General features: G+C 37.4%; 6 protein-coding genes across 8 annotated transcripts; 3 read left to right on the top strand and 3 right to left on the bottom strand.

The window, feature by feature from the left end:
- Positions 1 to 99: 99 nt before the first annotated feature.
- Positions 100 to 610, top strand: LOC130501442 (uncharacterized; the record flags this gene model as incomplete). Its single annotated transcript, XM_056996367.1, is given in 2 exon segments — positions 100 to 149; positions 271 to 610. Coding segments are annotated over 2 exon segments (287 nt in total), but the record flags the coding sequence as incomplete, so codon positions are not given.
- A 1,142-nt stretch (positions 611 to 1,752) lies between these two features.
- On the top strand, positions 1,753 to 7,689 carry LOC130501446 (uncharacterized). 2 transcript variants are annotated; one of them, XR_008939677.1, is made up of 24 exons: positions 1,856 to 1,972; positions 2,050 to 2,198; positions 2,433 to 2,512; positions 2,583 to 2,669; positions 2,753 to 2,803; positions 2,905 to 3,022; positions 3,103 to 3,159; positions 3,249 to 3,313; positions 3,413 to 3,496; positions 3,595 to 3,645; positions 3,729 to 3,791; positions 3,894 to 3,940; positions 4,025 to 4,094; positions 4,187 to 4,249; positions 4,372 to 4,461; positions 4,547 to 4,585; positions 4,663 to 4,890; positions 4,971 to 5,056; positions 5,138 to 5,186; positions 5,295 to 5,375; positions 5,483 to 5,576; positions 5,652 to 5,855; positions 6,817 to 7,242; positions 7,354 to 7,689. XR_008939677.1 is itself a non-coding variant. In XM_056996374.1 (22 exons), the coding sequence occupies exons 2-22, from the start codon at positions 2,081 to 2,083 to the stop codon at positions 5,807 to 5,809; spliced, it is 1,779 nt and encodes a 592-aa protein (XP_056852354.1). In that variant the 5' UTR covers positions 1,753 to 1,972; positions 2,050 to 2,080; the 3' UTR covers positions 5,810 to 6,078. The 2 variants fall into 2 exon arrangements, 1 of the variants encoding a protein (XP_056852354.1); XM_056996374.1 differs by lacking the exons at positions 6,817 to 7,242; positions 7,354 to 7,689 and having other exon boundaries at positions 1,753 to 1,972; positions 5,652 to 6,078.
- Positions 6,494 to 7,570, bottom strand: LOC130501447 (fasciclin-like arabinogalactan protein 14). Its single transcript, XM_056996375.1, has one exon. The coding sequence runs from the start codon at positions 7,563 to 7,565 to the stop codon at positions 6,810 to 6,812; it is 756 nt and encodes a 251-aa protein (XP_056852355.1). The 5' UTR covers positions 7,566 to 7,570; the 3' UTR covers positions 6,494 to 6,809.
- A 168-nt stretch (positions 7,690 to 7,857) lies between the features above and the next one.
- Positions 7,858 to 11,322, bottom strand: LOC130501445 (protein gar2-like). 2 transcript variants are annotated; one of them, XM_056996372.1, is made up of 10 exons: positions 11,145 to 11,322; positions 10,882 to 11,038; positions 10,697 to 10,797; positions 10,295 to 10,622; positions 9,171 to 9,953; positions 8,972 to 9,026; positions 8,804 to 8,865; positions 8,601 to 8,707; positions 8,404 to 8,491; positions 7,858 to 8,310 (listed from the first exon to the last, which is right to left on the bottom strand). In XM_056996372.1, the coding sequence occupies exons 2-10, from the start codon at positions 11,014 to 11,016 to the stop codon at positions 8,038 to 8,040; spliced, it is 1,932 nt and encodes a 643-aa protein (XP_056852352.1). In that variant the 5' UTR covers positions 11,017 to 11,038; positions 11,145 to 11,322; the 3' UTR covers positions 7,858 to 8,037. The 2 variants fall into 2 exon arrangements, with proteins under 2 accessions (XP_056852352.1, XP_056852353.1); XM_056996373.1 differs by having other exon boundaries at positions 10,882 to 11,034.
- A 1,542-nt stretch (positions 11,323 to 12,864) lies between these two features.
- On the bottom strand, positions 12,865 to 13,809 carry LOC130501451 (zinc finger A20 and AN1 domain-containing stress-associated protein 5-like). Its single transcript, XM_056996380.1, has one exon. The coding sequence runs from the start codon at positions 13,624 to 13,626 to the stop codon at positions 13,159 to 13,161; it is 468 nt and encodes a 155-aa protein (XP_056852360.1). The 5' UTR covers positions 13,627 to 13,809; the 3' UTR covers positions 12,865 to 13,158.
- A 2,323-nt stretch (positions 13,810 to 16,132) lies between these two features.
- LOC130501450 (probable protein phosphatase 2C 38) lies at positions 16,133 to 18,483 on the top strand. Its single transcript, XM_056996379.1, has 5 exons — positions 16,133 to 16,395; positions 16,494 to 16,940; positions 17,169 to 17,536; positions 17,645 to 17,881; positions 17,963 to 18,483. Exons 2-5 carry the CDS (start codon positions 16,613 to 16,615, stop codon positions 18,194 to 18,196), a joined length of 1,167 nt encoding a protein of 388 aa, XP_056852359.1. The 5' UTR covers positions 16,133 to 16,395; positions 16,494 to 16,612; the 3' UTR covers positions 18,197 to 18,483.
- Positions 18,484 to 19,696: the final 1,213 nt, after the last annotated feature.

Raw genomic sequence — 19,696 nt, 5'->3', positions numbered from 1 at the left:
GAAAGGTGAAACCTTTCTCTAAATGGTTTTTTTTTTAACTTTCTGAATTTTCTGAATATGGTTTACATTGGTTTGGCCTCCAGGGGATTTGATGACTCCTTTTTGGTCTCACTGTGGTTTATGCTGCTCTGATCATGTATGATGCACAGGTAATTGACCCTTTTGTTAAAGTTCAAATCTTGCTCTCTCTTAGTTAACGTTTTGCATTACACAAGTAGGGTATAGAGAGGGATATCACTAAAATGGTCATGAGTTGTTATACCGTTGCAGGGTGTGAGGAGAGAAGTTGGGAAGCATGCGAGAGTGTTGAACAAACTAACGGCTAATGCTCGGAGAGGTGAAGAGATGAGTTTAAAGGGGAAGGAAGGTGAGACTTTGGAGTCAGATGAGATCAGTGAGGAAGTGAAACTTCCATTGAAAGAATCAATAGGACATACTGAAGTTGAAGTCATTGCAGGAGCTTTGTTCGGTTTCTTAGTTAGCTTTGGTGTTTATTCCCTTATGTAAAAGCTACCAACTTTATATGTGGGGCTGTTAAGAAAGAAGGAGAGTTTGATTATTATTGTAAAACTTAAGAGAATCAGTTGAAATGTCAAATCAGTTTTGTGGATACCATAGTTGGAATGCAAACAAGCTTGTCAACAGCCGAATGTAAAGCTGAGTTTTCTTGCAGGGTATCCCAGAAGAGAGGTACCTCCAAAACGTTGATTAGAATCCACACTGCTTTGCTTTTGTATTTAAATTTGTGAAACTAGTAGACCAAAAAAAGCTTTTGGAGGTGTGGGCTTAGTTGCCCTTATTATTACATGAAGACAGGGACTTGCAAGTGCGGGGCATCATGTAAGTTTGACCATCCTCCTCCAGGTGAGGTGATGGCTAGAACCACGTCAGAAGCTCGATGCTGGTGGAGGAACTGACAACGACTAAATGAGTAGCTAGCTTTGTGTAAGATAAAAAATGTTAAGTTTGTTGTAACCATATTTTACTTGCTATGTCCTTCCTCAAGTCCCTTACTCATATCTGAAAACTTAAAAAGAAAAGGTTAAGTGAGTCTTCTTTGTTTAGTTAAGTTGCCATCATTTATATTGCTCATGGAGCAGAGCTTCTGTGTTTATAAGGCAACAAGCAAAGCTCATATTGTCTTTTACCATCACCATTATTCTCTTTACAATGATTCAAATACTTGATAAATGATGTTGAAACTTGAAATAAGCTAGTTCATGAAAACTCCAACCAAACTCCACAATAACATTGAACAACATATATTTATACAGATGCAAGTGTGACTGTGTGAACGATAAGCTAGTTCTCGAAAACATGATTCTTCATCAAGAAAACAGGTTGGTGCTAAACTGGTAAAATCGAAAAGTGGGTCCAAAGTTTTTTTTGGTAGTATTTTGGTTTCTGATAGATCTGAAGAAGAGTACATCAAACAGAGGCAAAGGAAGAAAGTACATGGACATGTTGACTCTTGTCTCTGATCTGATGAAAACATGTGAATGCCTCTATTAATGGCAAAAAGACAAAAACAATCAAAAGTAGCAGAGTTGCATAGGACTCTAAAGTTTGATACCTTTCCATTCTTTTTTCTTTTTAAAAATGGGTAAAGCTTTTTTTTGATTGGTTATAAAATTGGGCGCACAGTTTTCCCATACAGGCTATCCAAAACCTTCTTTGCGTTTTCATATAACACAAAAATGGAAGCAACTTCCCACAAAATCACAAACCCTAATACTATTATGAAACATAAAAAAGTTTAACAGTCAAAAATAAATAAGTATTTTGTTTTTGACCAGTAGGATTTGATTGAAATCTACTGTTTTATTATCTTTTACTGAAAGGGTCAAAGCCACAGTGATGCTTTATTTGTTAAAATTATAAAAAAAGTTTTTTTTTGTTGGTTGGCTTTAAATAGGAGAGAGGGAGTCTCGCAGGTTATTAGCCGCCGCCTTGCATTGCTTTTTAGACGAAGGTAGTGTTAAGAAGAGATTGCTTATCTCTGAGAAGGGTTCTTTATGTTTATCTTGTTCTCTGTTTTTGATGATTTAGGTGAAGAAGAAGAAGAAGACAAAAGAAGAAAATGAAGTACGTTTTGGTAACGGGAGGAGTGGTGAGTGGACTTGGGAAAGGAGTCACTGCAAGTAGCATTGGACTTCTCCTTCAAGCCTGTGGTCTCCGTGTTACTTCCATCAAGATTGGTGAGATTCCTTTCTTTTACATTGTGTTTGTGCTGCGGCCTAATGGAGTTAATTTGTAGAAAGGATTGAACTTTTCTGATGGGTTCTTTAGTTGTAGCTTACATGATCATTTTTATAGGTAATGACTTGTTGTAGTGACTAATGGAGTTAATTGTAGAAACTATTAAACTTTTTTTTTAGACTGGTTCTGTGGTTGAAAGCTTGCATGATCATTTTTTTACATTCTTGGTGCAGATCCTTATCTTAATACTGATGCTGGAACAATGTCTCCGTTTGAGCATGGAGAAGTGTTTGTTTTGGATGATGGTGGTGAGGTATGTCAGATTTGTGATTTTATCTCCTCTATTGCTGCTTAACCTATTTAATTGGTTAAAACGTTTTTAGGTGGACTTGGACCTTGGAAACTATGAGCGGTTTTTAGACAGTACTTTGACCCGTGACAACAATTTAACAACCGGAAAAATATACCAGGTATCTCTCTACTACCGCCTCATTACTTATCTCATTGTTAGAACCTGGTTTTACAAAGTTTTTGTCCTGTTTATTTTTTGCAGTCGGTTATTGACAAGGAGAGAAAAGGGGACTACCTTGGAAGAACTGTACAGGTTCGTGCATTATCTACTTGTGCTCTTAACTTTATTCTGGTTATAGTTTGATTTGAGTGTTTGAACAAAGCTTTTTTTTTTTTTTTAAACTTTTCTTTAAGGTGGTTCCGCATATTACTGATGCGATCCAAGAGTGGATTGAGCGTGTAGCTAATGTTCCTGTGGATGGAAAGGAAGGCCCTCCTGATGTGTGTGTGATCGAATTAGGCGGGACTATAGGTACTGTTTGTATGGTTGATATTACCATTCATGACATTTTCTTAGATGAGCGGCTTTTTATTTACTTATGTTCTGTGCAGGTGATATTGAATCTATGCCCTTCATTGAAGCTCTTGGTCAATTCTCCTATAAAGTTGGTAAGCTTTGATGTCTCTAAGGTGCAGTAGTTGTTTTTGAGGCTATTGATTATCGGCTCCGTCACTGTTATGTCTGTTGTTTGTTATAGGACCTGGTAATTTCTGCTTGGTTCATGTGAGTCTTGTGCCTGTTCTCAGTGTTGTTGGTGAACAGGTAATTTTTTTAATATGGTTTTGATATCTTCCATGGAGATTCTATTTTTTTATTAATTTGTAACAGTTGAGAGGTATCAATCAACATGTGTAATTGCAGAAGACGAAGCCAACACAGCATAGTGTGCGAGAACTCAGGAGCCTTGGGTTGATACCAAATATCCTAGCATGTCGCAGCACCAAGGTATTAATGGTCTCTCCAATACTTTTCAGTGTCCTGTAGTGTTAATGAATAGCCATGGATTTTGATTTTTCATCTTACGAGTTCTTGTTTCGTAACAGGCACTTGAAGACAATGTCAAGACGAAACTCTCTCAGTTTTGCCATGTGCCGGTATGTGTTGTTGATGTTCGTTTAGATTTGTTAGAGTAGAAAGGTTAGATCTCGTATTAAATGACCCCTGTCCAAATGAACAGGAAGAGAATATCGTGACGCTTTATGACGTTCCAAACATCTGGCATGTTCCACTGCTTTTAAGGGTGAGTAAATTTCTCTTGGATAGTTTCTAACCCTACTTATGAAACCAAAGAAGCTTGTTGTGATGCTAATTTTTTTTTTTTTGTAAACTTCTCTTAAAATAGGATCAAAAGGCTCATGGAGCAATCTTAAAAGAGTTGAACCTCCTTGGGTTTGTCTCTGAACCATCTTTTCGTTTTTCCTGTGATGACTTTTATCTCTACTAATTGACATTTGATTCTTCTGCAATATGCAGCAAAGCTGTAGAGGCTGACGTGACCGAATGGACTGAAAGAACTAAAATTTATGATTCGCTGCAAGATCCTGTAAGTATAACTTCTTAAAAATATGTTTCTAATGCCAAGAGTGTCTATATAAATGGAATCCATTAGTTATTCTCAATGGTCTTCTCTTACAGGTCAGAATTGCCATGGTTGGAAAATACACTGGCCTTACTGATTCTTACCTTTCCGTGTTGAAGGTAACTGGTATCTTTTATACTTGAATAAACCATATAGAGTTATGCATTGTAACCCAACCTTTAGTTTAAAACTGGCTCTTGCATTGAGGATTCTGTAAACTGGTTTTTTCATTTTTCTGCAGGCTCTTTTGCATGCTTCTGTGGCATGCCACAAGAAGCTCGTTGTAGAGTGGGTTGCAGCCAGTGACCTTGAAGAGATTACAGCACATGAAGTGAGTCTTTGTCTTCGTTTCTCTTATTGTAACTACATATGTGTTTAATAATCTCATGAGCCTTTGGTACGATCTACCATTGCAGGCCCCTGATGTTCACAAAGCTGCATGGGATCTTTTGAAGGTAAGTTAACTCTAATGGACCCTGGTATCCCAATTTCAGTAAAAATATATTGGACTCAGCATTTTTGCTTGTTTCAGGGCGCTGATGGTATTCTAGTACCAGGAGGTTTTGGTGATAGAGGAGTGCAAGGAAAGATACTAGCTACAAAGTACGCCCGTGAAAGCCAAGTCCCTTTCCTTGGCATATGCCTCGGAATGCAGCTGGCTGTTGTCGAATTTGCCCGCTCCATTCTTGGCTATAAGGATGCAAACAGCACAGAGTTTGAGCCAGAAACTTCAAGCCCTTGCGTCATATTCATGCCAGAAGTAATAGTCTACATCTTCTCATTTGACTGATTACATGCTTTAAGTGTCTTCTTAACCTTTGTGCAATCTTTTTTCTAAAGGGATCAACAACTCATATGGGAGGTACAATGCGCTTAGGTTCAAGGAGGACTCACTTTCAGGTTCCTGATTGCAAGTCTGCTAAGTTGTAAGTACAAAAAACATGCTAACTTTTAGGACTTATTACCAATTTCAGAAAGCCTATATTATAATATATCTCTATTTTTAGGTACGGTAATGCAAAGTTTGTTGATGAGCGACACAGACACAGATATGAGGTAATATATATATATTTTTTCACTGCAAATACAACTTCTATTATTCTACATATTTCTTTTGCCTTGGGGTCTTTTCTGAGTCGGTGAAAATGGAATGTGTCTTCTTAGGTAAATCCAGATATGATATCAGAAATTGAGAATGCTGGACTCTCATTCGTTGGGAAGGATGGGACTGGTCGCCGTATGGAGGTAATAAACCCTCTTTGATGTGTAACTTCAATTAGCTTAGAAGAATAGTATATGAATGCTTTCTTGGTGTTGTGCTTCATTGTTCTGCATGCGTGTGTGGTGTGCAGATTGTGGAACTACAAAACCATCCATACTTTGTGGGTGCTCAGTTCCATCCTGAGTTCAAGTCCAGACCTGGAAAACCTTCAGCCTTGTTTCTAGGTAATCTCTTGGTTTATATATAGCATAATGGCAAAAACCTGTGCTGTGTGCTAAAAAACATTTTGATGCAACCAGGTCTTATAGCAGCAGCGTCTGGGTGTCTGGAAGCAGTTCTTCAAGCAACTGGCAAGATGAACAAAGTTTTTATAAATGGAGTGGCCAATGGAACAACAACGGGGAAAGTTTACCATAATGGCAATGTGTATAGCAATGGAAACGGGTTACATCACTGAGTCAAGAAAGTAGCTAATTTGACTGCATTTTGAACCTAGATTGCACGTAAGCTTCATTGAACTCTTTTTTTTTTTTGTTTCCTTTAATCAAAGCCACTCTGCATGTATAGAGTCTGAACTTGTTTCCTTATCTTGAAGACTTTGTTGTTGAGTTTTGGGGATAGACACAGATGTGAAGTGTGTGTTTCATGTTCTTGAGTTGCTTTTGCCTTTTCGTAGCTAAAAGTAATGAACATTTCTAATCGTAGTGTTTATTTTTTTTGTCTTCATCTGCAAATAAAGTAACCAAAAGACATCGCACCATTTAGTAAAAAAAAACAATTTCCTAAAAATTGGTATAGACAGACCTGATTTTTTAAAAGCAATCTTACTTATTATGTAACTCAGATTAATTTAAACCGTTCTAAATTGTTTTAAAACAATTTAAATCTATTTACTTCAATATAAATTGGTCTAAATCTCTTAATCAAGCAATAATATTAGTTGAAATTCATAAATTTGGCTATTTTTTTTCTTTTTGTGTAACTTTTACAATTAATCGAATAATCTTATAATTAAATCCAAAAACTAAAACATTTAATTTAAATATAAAATATATATAAATAAATCAGTAATTCGTGTTAGATTCCAAATAATTCGTTTAGTCGTTAGTTTTACTCTATTAACGTCTAGCCATTTTTTGAATATTAAGAAAACCTTACATGTTTTATTCTCTTTATTGCTTCCAATTGAAATCTTTCACAGCTTAGTAAGGATTATATCTACGCTTCCAAATAAATAAAGAACTTTTGAGTTTTACAAATTTCTCCATCCTTATTGTATCATCAACCACTTTATTTCTTCTTTAGATTTTGTTGCCTTGTTCCATAGAACTTGTGAAACTTGAACTCCCTTTTGTGTTTTGAGTGAAAAAGCTTAAAAGCTTTTTGCTGCCAATCTCCACTTTTTTTTTCTGGCTTTCACTGATTTGGTTTATTTAATTATTGCACTCTGTTATTCATCACCAGACCGTAATGAAGAACCAAAAGGATGAGATCACAAACGCAAACGCCAAGTTATGAGTAGTAATCGCTGAAACTCCACTTGTTGAGTTGGCTTTTGCAGTAGCAGCAGCAACAACAGGCTTAGTAGTAGAGGACGGTGGGGATGGTGGCTCGTCATAAGTATAATCATCATCACCGGGAGGTTGTGGAGGAAGTGGTGAAGAAGATGAACCATGATCTGAAGGACCTTCAGGATTCATGATAGGTATGTAACTGCTAATATGAAGCACGGAGATGTTATACGGATGTGTCGCAACAGAGTCTATAAGCTTAGCGTCAAGGATAGATCCGGGAACCGCGGAACCGAACATGACGTCGCCGTTGCTCATAACGGTTGCGTTTATGAAACCTTGCTGGCCTTTGGCTTGACCGCTTGATTGGAAGAGAGTGGTGAGTATTACTGATTTTTTGTTGAGGTTCTTGAGTTTCTTGATGTCGTAGTAATCTAGAATGACGTGGAGGCTGAGGATTTTCTTGTTGTCTTCGGTTGATTGGTCGGAGAAAACGGACACTGCGTCGTTGGAGAGGGCGAGAACGGTTATGGTTTGACGGGAGTTGATGGTGGAAGCGAGTCCGGTTTGGGAGAGAAGGTTGTTGAAAGTAGAGAACTCATTGTTCAGGTTTAAGATGCGTGTGATGTTGAATGCGTGGGCATTGAGGAATGTAGAAGCAAAGAAGAAGAAGAGTGTAAGTGAAGCAGAAGAAGAAGACATTGTGTGGATTTAATTGATGAGATTGATTCTTGTGAGATTTTTATAGAGTCGAGATCTGCATGTTTGATTTGGCCTCTTGTTTAGACATGAGGAAGAGATTATGTTTCTCCATAGTTTCAGGACATTTGGTCGTGTCTTTTTTTTGGATTAAGAGTACTTGTCGGGACCAGATTATAGTGGCTTGGTTATTTTAGTGTGTTTTGGTCATGTTTCAAAGTGATGTTAGAGTACAGAGATACTTGAGATACACAAGCTATCATTTCTACACTTGCCCATGAAAATGGAACAGAGATACTAGAAATACATTTTTATTGTTTTTTTCATTATCCATACAAAAAAAAAACATTAAACGTCATCAATAGGAGTATGATTATAGAGAAGAAAACAAAATGAAAAAATCCGATAATGCAGATGATAAAACTCATCTTTTTTTTTGTTGTTCCTAAGCTCTTACTGCTTCTTTTTTATCCCATCAGGCTGTTGCATTTCCGTTTGATTGAGATTCTGTTCGGACGTAAGTCATACTACGAGCACTTGGAGCTGCAACGTTGTTGGTGCCAGTCTCTGCTGAATCGCGTTTCCATTGCATACTCCTGGCTCCAGCTCTAACAACAGAACGACCCCTAAATGCACCACCAGGGATGCCTCTTCGGTAAGGCGAGGATGCTCTTGCGTACCTTCCTGCTCGAGACCATGACATGCTCGACGCAGCTTCTTGTTGTTGCTCATTGCTTCCTTTCACAATCTACATCCATCAGAAATACAAACAAGTCAATCCAACTAAGACTACCCAAAACCTGGCTTTGGTTAAACAGAGTTTTTCAATGTTTTTTTTTACCTTGAGAATCCGAGACATGAAAGAGGTACCGTCCAGAGATAATGCATTATCTGCAGCTTCTTTGCGCGTGAACTCGATATATGCTGATCTGCAAAAGGCGAACAACTTTGGTCGCTAAGCTGTCTCTGGTAACTGAACTTTGCATAAGCATATATCGAAGAAAATTTACTATAGGGTCGTGAAAGCAGACAACTTACCCACTCGGTTGCCCTGTCGCTGGATCTGTAACAATGACAGCTTTAAGCACTTCACCAAACTTGTTAAAATGCCTTGAAAGGCTATCCTTGGTGGCACCAAAATGAACCTGTTTTACGACCAACCACATTCATATCAATACGCCAAATGAAAAGTCTTTTGTTTAGTTTCAGTTCAGGAGTAAATAAACAGTAACGATCATTACATTGGCGACAAAGATTGTTCGAGACCTAGCATCTTCCAACGGGCGGGTTGTCGATAATGTCCCTGCAAATACCAGTATATCATCTTTTTAGACCAACTCGTGCAGAAGAACTGAACCAAAGTCGCAGACAAATGTAATGCCAATACCATGAATCTTTACAAAACTCACCAGGAACAGATTTCTTAGTCATCGAGTCTTCTTTAGCAATAGCAGCTGGTTTTGTCTGTCAAAGAACAAGAAGCCAACTTGTATGAGGAGTCCAGTGGTACCATATAGTCAGTTGGGGAAGAACATTAACAAGAAAACTCCAGGACATTTAATAATGAAATAGCTAAGACGAATATGCAATCTAAAACATAGAACTTACATTTCCACTCCCTAAGATTTTATCCGTTGATGATTCTGTGATGGCTTCACTAGAAACTAATCTGCCTCCGTCCATATATCTTCGCAAGCCCACATCTGGTACTTTCATCCGCTCTTCTAACTTTCCTGTTTTCCCTGTACCTGCATTGCCAGAGAAACCTGCAGTCTTCTGTTCGTTAAGGTGGTTTTGATAATTCGTCCCCTGAACTCTATTGGGGTCATCGACTAAACGATGCTGCAGACTTTTTGTATTGTTAACTCTGTTCCTCATCAAAGAACTCGAGTGAGACCCATTAACACTTGAACCGAGTCTGCTTCGATCAGAACCAAAATTTGGCTGCAAGCCAGTGTCAAAAGTCGTCATGTTCTCAACGTACACTCCATTGTTGTCAAGACGCTGCGAGTATTGATGCTGTACAGGTTCCTGATCTTCGCTACGTTCTTCATTCTTAGGGGGAACTTCACCAGGTATCATATGTTGGTCCGAAGTCTCAGAAACCCCCGTTGGTTGACTAATTCGGTCAAAGACGCTTCTCCCAGATATTGGATTCTTGGCATCTTCAGCTGCTTCGGCTACAGCTTTCATAACAGTGGCCATGGGATTCACAGCCTTCGCAATAACCCTGGTTTTCCGAGCTGGTTCCGGTTCAGATGAGTCTTGAGTCGATGCGGACACCACTGAGCGGAGACGTTTTAATGAGGGTTCAGTCGGCTTTGATGTACCCAGAGCATCTCGCATAGCAAACTGAAGCAGCCGGCTGGAAACAACAGGTTTAGCCTCCCTCTATCATAGAAAGTCAAATAAAAAGATCATCAGAGAAACATAACCACTATCCGCACATCAGATTTACATCAGGACATGCATTAGAAGACTACTGACAAAAGGTAACCCAATCAAACAAAGTCTAGGGTAACTGAAGACGTCTCACACATGTTACTCTTATCAAAGCAAAACGCAAAAGTACCCTCTGTGGCCCAAATTTGACTCTGAGAACATCTTCACAATACTACGATATGACATGTCACATCCCAGCCAGTGAACTAACTCAGCATGTTTTTTAAATTATCTACTCCAGGTATTACGTGGTGATTCCTACTAAGCAAAAAAAGTTACAAAGTACAGACCTGTTCATCCCGCGAGCTGTCAGTTTTACTCCTTTTCCTATGGGAGCGACTCTGAGGAGACCGAGACCTTTTACCATCTCTTCCTCTGTGTTCTCCCTTCTCGTAGTTATGAACTTTGTGAACCTCAGAACTCAAAAGAGGAGGAACGTCACTCGTCTGGGTTCTCCACTGTCTACTGCGCCGAGCTGGTGCTCGTTCTTTTCCAGATTCGGACTCCATTTGCACAAGTGCTTTATCCTCCTCATGCAGACTGCTTCTCATCTTCTTTTGCTCAACATGAGAAACTGTAAAATACTCATCCACACTTTCACCCAGATGATCCCACAACCTGTAAAAGGACCCTCCTAGTGAGTTCAAACTTCTACAGAGAGATAATAAAACTTCGTTTTCACATTTACATACCAAGACACGAAAGAATCGCTATCATCTGAAAGAAAGATCTTCAATTCATTCTTAGCTTCCTCTCTCCTCCTCCCATTCTTAAGCAAGACTATCACATACTCCTAATGAACAAAGCAAAAATATACATTTCAGTCTCATTACAAATTCTAAGAGACTTGTTAGTACACTTAAAAATAAATCGGTACCACGAGAATGTCATCAGTGTAGTCTCCCATGTACTCTTTCAGCTTAACCTTCACTCTCTCTTTCAGCTTGACAACTCCTTCCTCGCTGAAATCACCATTGAAGATCCGATCATCATCGTCGCTGCTGCTTCCCATCAATCGAGATTGTAAACCCTAACTTTTCGGCCGCAATGACAGAACAGAGAAAGAACCAAATCAGTATAAAACCCTAACGTACGCGTGAGATTCGATTCGATTCGAGAATCGGAGAGAGATTTTACAACCTTTTTCCGTGTCTGTGTGGGGATGGATGGTTTAGGGTTTTGGATTCTCTGTCGTGGAAAATCTAAAGACCACTCTCTCGCTCGATTTGTTATCTGATTGTAGCAGAAAGGGATTTAGCTTCCAAGACAGACGGAACGATTTAGAAAAGAGACTTGTACACCGGAACAAAAATAAAGAAAATTTACAAGCCCCTTGTAAAATCTTTTATAAACAAAACACACAAGAGGTTTATGATCATGATGGGCTGGGTCTAAGTTTACTGGGCCCAATCAATGTGAGTAGTAGTGTGCTTTGGTACAGTATAGCATTTATATACTAGTTTCTTTCCTTCTTTGAATTAGTACGACTCTCTACTTCTTTTTGTGGTAAAATTTGCGAATGATAGTTGCAGTTACTGCTTTTTGTTTTGTGGCTGAAATAAAATAGTAATAAATAATGACGCAATGTTCTACAAAAGGTACTTGTTGGATCAGAGGCAGTCCCTGGAATTTTGGGAGCTTTAAATAATTGTAAAAGGTTCTATAAGTTTTTTTTTGCAAACTTAGTAACTTATTTCTATGTAAATTTTGGGGGCTATAGACCTATGTTCCATTTAGCTATGCTCAGACCACCCCTATGAGAGGATGTCCTATGTAATGAACCAGTTACATTTCGTTTTACCAAACTTTTTGAAAAAGTCGTACGAGAGATATATCATATATGCATGCGATTACGTTTTGGACTTGAAGAAGTTCGAAGACAAGTTGTACAACATTCCCACCAGTTGACTACTCTCCTTTCTTTTCAAGTTGATGTTTGACATTTAAATTGACTTTCCACCAACTTTACGTTAATTGCATTATTTCTTAGAACAAACGACGAGGCCCAAGAAATAAGACTTTTCTCTTATGCGTGTGTAACCCCCATACAATTGGTCACTTTCATTTTATTAGGCCTGCGACTTAGGTTTTCTAAAACCGAACTGAACCGAACCGTCGGTTTTCGGTTAACCGAAGTTTTAAAAAACAATTCCGAAATAAACCGGATAAAATTTCTGTTCGGTTCGGTTATCGAGTTTTTTTTGGTTTTCAATTTTAATTCCGAAAATAACCGAATTTTTAAATTTTTGGTTATTTTTGGTATGATTTTTCCAAAATATTCGGGTATTTATGGTTAAATTTGGTTTATTCGGTTTAATTCGGTTATTTTTGGCTAATTCGGTTATTTTCGGTTCGGTTTTCCGGTTATTTTCGGTTCGGTTTTCGGTTATTTTTAGTTATTTTCGGTTTTTATAATTTTTAATCTTTTTAAAAAAATTGAAAACCGAATAGAACCACTAACCGAATTAATTTTCAAACCCATACCGAATTGAACCAAATTAAAAACCGACCCGAACCGAAAACCGAAAACACCGGTTCGGACAAAAACCGCAGGCCTGCATTTTATTGTACTATAACGATAGTTGCATGATATAAAGATATAAAACTCTCTTTTACTTTTAACGAGATATTTCTTGTGTGATTCACATGATATTGCGTCACACGAAGATATTAAGTTAGTAAACGAAATAAAATTATTGATCGAGTTATGTAGCATATACAAAAGTATTCATTGCCCGATTTTGTATACGCCAAGCAAACTTGTCTAACATAAATTGGCTTTAGTGAGTTGTGACGCACAATGGACTAGTATAACATTATGATAAAAGTACCACACGAAACCAGAGACACGTTACCTGAATTACCAGAAACACCCTTCATTTCTACCGAATCTACATACACATGCCACTCGACAACTTTGTCTTGAATTCGTAAAGCCAAACAATAAATCCACTAGAAAAAAAAAGGAAAAGTAAAAAGAAAAATAAATTTTATCTTCAGACTGAAATCGAGCAGAGGAATCTCTATGATCTTTTTTCATTACAAACAGACATCATCAACTCAATAATGTCTCCGAGGATCTCTCTGTTTAACGATTGTCCGATCCTTACAGACCAGAACCTTGAACTGAACCACCGAGAGTTTTTTTCACGAATTAAACTTTAACCATCTTCGCCGCCTTGACAACAGGATTCTCTCTAGCGATCGCCTCACGGCCGGCGGTTTTGTAGTCGTAGCTGCAATCGTGTCGATCCGAGTAACGGTGCTCGGCGCAGAAAAGGTCCCCGCACCGGCACCTGAACCCGGTCAAACCGACCTTCTTCCGACAGCCGGAACACCGGTTTATCATCGTCTGTTGCTGTTGATCCCTCTTAACCGGGTCGGTCTCCCTGGGACGACGGATCACGGCTTTTGCTGGCGTGGATCGGAGGTTGACGGATCTGGCCGATCTTTTCAACGTCGAGGTGGAGTCTACGCCTGCGACGGAGGCGTTGAAACATTTCTGACACATGTTGTTGGTCGCTGGATTCGCTGTGACGCCGCAGTTGTTTGAGCAGAGCGTCGGGGTCAAGGTTTCGAGGACCTTGAACTCCGTCTCTTCCTTCTCCGTTCTCTGCGCCATGTTGTATTGAATTTTCACCTTCTCCGGCTAGCTTTACGATTCGAGTTGAGAATATAGAGAGAGAGAGAAACGTAGAGAGATGAGAGAGAGAGAGAGAGAGAGAGGAAATGAATGGAATATGGGCCTCATAGAGACGCGTTTCCAACTCTTATCATCTCTCTCCACCACCACCAGACCCCCACCACCTTCCTTCGTCTGGTTGTAAATTACGTGATTACCCTGTCCACTTTAATTAGAGGATGATTTTAATATTGCATTTCAATCATTCTAGAATGCCTTATGACACCATCCAGACACCGGCCAGTTTCTGATTTTTCTTTTCATTTCTGATTTTCTTTGACTTGTACTCTTATAAAAGTATTTATTAGGGGATATGGACCAAGTTGTTTAAATTGACATTTCATTTATTTTTAAACAGAGACTAGACGCGCGGGTTTATCTTTTGATTCACATATTTTATATATATGTTGTATATTATTTAAGATTTATAATATAAAAAGTTAGAATGATCCGGAACCAGAAAAAATCGACCCGGACAAAAAAAAATACCTACTTAGATCTTAATGTTGAGAACTCGAAAAACTCATACCTGAAATGAACATATTTGTACCGATCCAGTGAGCTAAATTTCAAACATAATATCTTTTGTTATATTTTTAATTCATTTTTTTGGGTTGGTGAGAGTTACTATTTATTCGGAAGATTTTTGGCTAATTTAATGGTATATATTCGTAGGTTTCTTTTTTTCTGAACAGGAAAAAAAAAGATTTGGGTCTTGATTAAATTTATCTTATATAACAAATTGCTGCTATAAATATTTTTTATAAAAACTAATTTATAACAGTAATATCATTTTTGTTATAAATTAGTACATCATGGTTTATAGGTTAAAAGTATAGAGTTAGTCGTCTTCGTAGTATTGCTAATATTGATAGATGCAAGTTAATGAATACAAATAATATATTGTAGTAATCTGTCGTATAGTATTATATGTTAGTAGATGTATTATTAATAATCTATCTTATAGGATAATATGCTAGTGGATGTATCTAACTTATAGTAAAATATATGCAATATAAGGAAACATGCGTAGTGGATATAATAATAAGGTAAGAGCATCTCCAATATAAAACTCTATTTTTTCCTCCAAAATGGAGTAAAAGTGAATATGGAGTAAAATTGTTCCAACCCTACTCCATTTTTCACTCCATAATGGAGTCATGAACAAACACAAAATAGATTATTCTATTTATGGAGTAAACTTCAAAATGGAGTGAGATATGGAGTTGGGTTGGAGCATATGTTACTCCATATTCACTTTTACTCCATTTTGGAGTAAAAAATGGAGTTGGGTTGGAGATGCCCTAAGAAGTGAAAAACTATGGTAATGTTTGATATTAATTATTTATAAAAAAGCGTGTTTAATAATAAATAGATTAATATAGCATTAATTACATAAGGTCCAACTTTAAAATCCACCTGGAAGAAGTTGTAATGCTTCTGTTTTAATAAGATAGAAGATATATTGTGGATATGAAAATATCATATATATACTGTTGCTGATTAGTTATGAATGAACCAAAGCAATATTCTTAGTTCTCGATTCTCACCAGAGAGAAATAAATCATGCTCACGCATTTAGAGGTGCTGACTAGGACCGGTAACTTATGTAGGTTATGCATAATCCTGTCATATTTTTTTAAGTTAAGAAATTTTTATGTATATTTAGCGAAAAAGAAGATTTTTAAGTTAAGAATTTTGTCGACAATAAAAAAGTTAAGAATTTTATTTTAGAAAGTGTAAATATATGAGATTATGCAGGTTAATACCGGCAGGGGAAAACTGACATGTGAAGGTCTAGGATCCTACGTCCAACATGGCAACATGCCAAATTGCAGACAGCAGATCCTTATTTTATATAAAAATTATAATTTGAAGATATATGGTTTGCATTGTGTTGTCAGGGTGAAAATGAGAAAGGTGACATGGTTTAGGCAGGCCGGGCTTTAAGGGTATGACAGTGTAAGTGCACAAGTGCAACTTCTAAAAGCAAGCATAATTAGGGGGAAAATCGATTTGGCACATGGCCCATCTATTCTTTGAACCAGGCCTGGGTCGTGTAGGTGTTCAACAACTTCAGTGGTCTTATTTTTTCTTGACTATGCCCCCTCCAAAGTCTTAACAACAAAGGAGGATTGTGTTGTGCAAAGTGCATTGTAGGATAATCCAGATGTTTTTTACTATTTAACCATGATTAATTTTGGATAGTGAAAGTTTTTAGTTATTAGCCTTTCAACCATTTAACCACTAAAAACTGCTTATTTTATATCCTAAACCTGTGTTCAAAATGAAAATAAATTTCTAAATTAGTATATTAAATAATTAATTATTCTTGAGAAATAGAGGAAACATTTGCTAAATTTAGGAGAAAAAACTGCCTAAAACTCCGGGTTGTTTGTGAGGTCAATGGCCTAAACAGCTAAACTCGAAAAAAACAAATGAAAAAAGTAATTGAAAACGGAAAATAAAAAAATTCAAAAAAAAAAAAAATCAAAAAGACAGAGAAAATACAGAGAAATCAAATCCCCAAATATGGAATTCAGACAGAGTCGCAACTAGATTTGTCATCTCTCTTTCCCCTCTTTCTCCTGTAAATCCAATCGGAGTTACGATCTTTTCCCCCCTCGCATCGTAACTCCTCACCAGAAAAAACAAATCTGCTTCCCGATCTCGATCTTGATCCCGTTCTTCACGATTTAAACAAAAAAGGTATTGTTTGATCCAGTTCTGTCTGATTCCCGACAACGATCCGTTGCTATTGAGTTTATGTAAGAGATAGTTGAATTTATTTATTTATTTTGGTTTAGGGAAGGGAGGAAGAATAGCAAGTTTTGATCTATTGGGTTTCTAAAAATCTTTAGAAGTAAGTGAAGAAGCATTGAGAGAGGGGTTTATATATATAAATATATATATATATATGTGAGTTATGGTATCAGAGACTATATTGCGGATCGTAGCACCATGTTGGAGACGACCTTCTGTGAAGGGAGATCATTCAGCTAGAGGAGGAGATGTTAATGGGAGGTGTGATGGGCTTCTTTGGTATAAAGATTCTGGCAACCATGTTGCTGGAGAGTTTTCGATGTCTGTGATTCAAGCTAACAATCTTCTCGAAGATCATAGCAAGCTCGAGTCTGGTCCCGTTAGTATGTTTGATTCGGGTCCTCAAGCTACTTTTGTCGGTGTTTATGATGGTCATGGAGGTCCTGAAGCTGCTCGGTTTGTCAATAAACACCTCTTTGATAATATCAGAAGTAAGTATGCTTTTGTGTGTTGAAATTAGATTTTTTGTTGACCAATGTTCGAAGAAAAATCGCTAGGCGGTGGTTAAGAAGTATTAATGTTTAGGCGGTAGTTAGGAAGTATTAATGTTTAGGTGGGTGTCTAGACCGATATTTTTTTAAATCGTTCAAATCCGATTTGCCGACTAGGCGGACACCTAGACGCCTTCTAGAAAGTGTTGACATTTTCTCTTGATGCAGAGTTTACGTCTGAGAATCATGGAATGTCTCCATCCGTTATAACGAAAGCGTTTTTAGCTACGGAGGAGGAGTTTCTTTCTCTTGTGCGGCGGCAGTGGCAGACAAAGCCGCAGATTGCTTCTGTTGGAGCATGTTGTCTTGTAGGGATCATATGTAGTGGATCTTTGTACATCGCCAACGCGGGTGACTCTCGGGTTGTGCTAGGAAGACTGGAGAAAGCGTATAAAATCGTCACGGCTGTTCAGTTATCCTCTGAGCACAACGCAAGTTATGAATCTGTGAGAGAGGAGTTGCGGTTGTTGCATCCTGATGATCCTCAGATTGTGGTCTTGAAGCACAAAGTATGGCGTGTCAAAGGTATTATACAGGTAAAAGAAAAAAAAAATTGAAATTCTAGACTCTTGTTACATAGTAATGTGCATGTGAATGATGCATTGAAGATTTATTGCTAAAGTCTTGTTATGTATATCTTGAAGGTGTCACGGTCCATTGGTGATGCCTACTTAAAGAAAGCAGAGTTCAACAGGGAGCCGCTATTAGCAAAGTTCAGGGTGCCTGAGACTTTTCATACGCCAATCCTAAGAGCAGAGCCTGCGATTACAGTACACAAAATCCACTCAGAGGATAAGTTTCTCATATTTGCATCGGACGGGTTATGGGAGCACATGAGCAATCAGGAAGCTGTTGACATTGTGAACACTGGCCCTCGTAATGTAAGACTCTTTCTCTCTTTCTTTCTTTCTTTCTTTCTTTTCCTCTGCATGTAGATTGAGACGTATGTATTGCGTGTGCAGGGGATTGCGAGGAAGCTCATAAAAACAGCTCTAAGAGAAGCAGCAAAGAAGAGAGAGATGAGATATTCAGATCTTAAGAAGATTGATAGAGGAGTGAGGAGACATTTTCATGATGATATAACGGTCATTGTTGTGTTTCTTGATTCACATCTCGTTAGTAGAAGTATCTTGCGCCGACCTCTCGTCTCCATCTCAGGCGGTGGTGACTTGGCTGGACCTTCTTCTACCCCTTGACTCACACTCTCTTACCACAATCTATAATATAATATATTCTAATAATATTCAACATATCCACTATATATAAAACACATTGCAGAAACACTTCAAGTTCCTTCTCTTTTTTTCTTTCTTTATATATAACAAGAAAAAATCATTTTAACTCTGTTTTTTATTCATCGCAAACAAAAAAAATGAAGAGTTGAAACATCAATGTATAGGTCTGAGTTTATTATGATAAAAAGAGATATCACTTGTTGGAAGGATATTTATTACTCAATGCATCATCTACCATGTTTGCTTTTTGTTGTCTTGTGTAATGTATCAACATGAACGTAAACGAAAATGTTAATGATAGATTAGAGACGGATATAACCGTTGCAAATTCGTCTTTATACGAAAGACAAAATATATTGCTTTTCATTTTTTCAAGGTCTGAGAATTTAAATGGATCTTGTCAGTCACAAGTTAAACAGCTACTGAGATGTAGTAACTGAAAACAGTTGCAGTTCATTCTTCAAGGTCTGAGAATTTAAATGAATCTTGTCAGTCACAAGCTAAACAGCTATTGAGATATTGAAAACAGTTGCAGGTTTCAAATTCATTCAACAGCTTCAAAATTTAGACAATAGTAATAAAGACAACTCCATGAAAATGGATCTTGCACCCTTGGCAGCAGTTGGCATGTGATGGGGGTTGAATCATGTCATAACCAAGACGGTGCGAACTACGAGATCTAGGTCATAAATGCTGGGGAAGCTCTGGTTTTGATCAAAAATATTATTTTCTCATCAAGGTTATATGTGAAAAACAGTTATTAGAAAAAGTTACACGTAAAGTAACACTATAAAATTCCAGTTACAAAAAAAAAAGTAACACTATAAAAGCTAACTGTAGATCAAATGCAGCAGATTTTGATGATGAATCTCACCTAAGATTTATTAGAAAACTTAAATGAAGATCATAGTCTCTGTACACAGGAGGAGATGCTTAAATGCTTCTGAGGGACCACATGAGTCACATGTAAAAGTATTTATGGAGGCCCAACCTCATACATTTCTTTTATTAAAATGTTGTCTCTAATAATTAGCACATTATCAAACATAATTAGTCATATAATGCTTTGTTGATGTGAAATTTTGGAGTTCCTGTAATATAGAGATGATTCATGATTGCTCTGTAACATGGGAAAAGACCTTGAGAAATAGAAAGTTAATTCTCTATATAATCCATGCATGGATGATTGGATGTTATGGCATTCAGGCATTGTCTACTCCAGTTAGTATGTGAATATATCACAAATATATATAGAAGTTATTTTCGCTTTATCAACGAAATCTACAAGAAAATTGTAAAAACCATTGAGTTACAAATTAACATAAACCTATTTTTACGGGATCATTGTTGAATACTCGATCCATCTGAATATATCAAATATTTAAAGTAAAAACTGACATATACACATGATCCTCCCTCTTATGCATAGAAAAAAGTAGAAATACATTTGTAAAGTTAATA

This window comes from Raphanus sativus, unplaced genomic scaffold, assembly GCF_000801105.2.
Source record: "Raphanus sativus cultivar WK10039 unplaced genomic scaffold, ASM80110v3 Scaffold0199, whole genome shotgun sequence".
Taxonomy (NCBI): Eukaryota; Viridiplantae; Streptophyta; class Magnoliopsida; order Brassicales; family Brassicaceae; genus Raphanus; species Raphanus sativus.
This window is presented reverse-complemented; position numbering and strand designations above follow the sequence as displayed.

Coding starts and splice junctions, on each gene's coding strand:
- LOC130501446 (XM_056996374.1), top strand. CDS start 2,081: ATGAAGTACGTTTTGGTAACGGGAGGAGTGGTGAGTGGACTTGGGAAA. Junction 3,160..3,248: donor TCAATTCTCCTATAAAGTTG/GTAAGCTTTGAT, acceptor TGTTTGTTATAG/GACCTGGTAATTTCTGCTTG. Junction 3,497..3,594: donor TAGCATGTCGCAGCACCAAG/GTATTAATGGTC, acceptor GTTTCGTAACAG/GCACTTGAAGACAATGTCAA.
- LOC130501447 (XM_056996375.1), bottom strand. CDS start 7,565: ATGTCTTCTTCTTCTGCTTCACTTACACTCTTCTTCTTCTTTGCTTCT.
- LOC130501445 (XM_056996372.1), bottom strand. CDS start 11,016: ATGGGAAGCAGCAGCGACGATGATGATCGGATCTTCAATGGTGATTTC. Junction 8,866..8,971: donor GACTAAGAAATCTGTTCCTG/GTGAGTTTTGTA, acceptor TGGTATTTGCAG/GGACATTATCGACAACCCGC. Junction 8,311..8,403: donor TCATGTCTCGGATTCTCAAG/GTAAAAAAAAAC, acceptor TGATGGATGTAG/ATTGTGAAAGGAAGCAATGA.
- LOC130501451 (XM_056996380.1), bottom strand. CDS start 13,626: ATGGCGCAGAGAACGGAGAAGGAAGAGACGGAGTTCAAGGTCCTCGAA.
- LOC130501450 (XM_056996379.1), top strand. CDS start 16,613: ATGGTATCAGAGACTATATTGCGGATCGTAGCACCATGTTGGAGACGA. Junction 17,537..17,644: donor GTGTCAAAGGTATTATACAG/GTAAAAGAAAAA, acceptor TATATCTTGAAG/GTGTCACGGTCCATTGGTGA. Junction 17,882..17,962: donor TGAACACTGGCCCTCGTAAT/GTAAGACTCTTT, acceptor TTGCGTGTGCAG/GGGATTGCGAGGAAGCTCAT.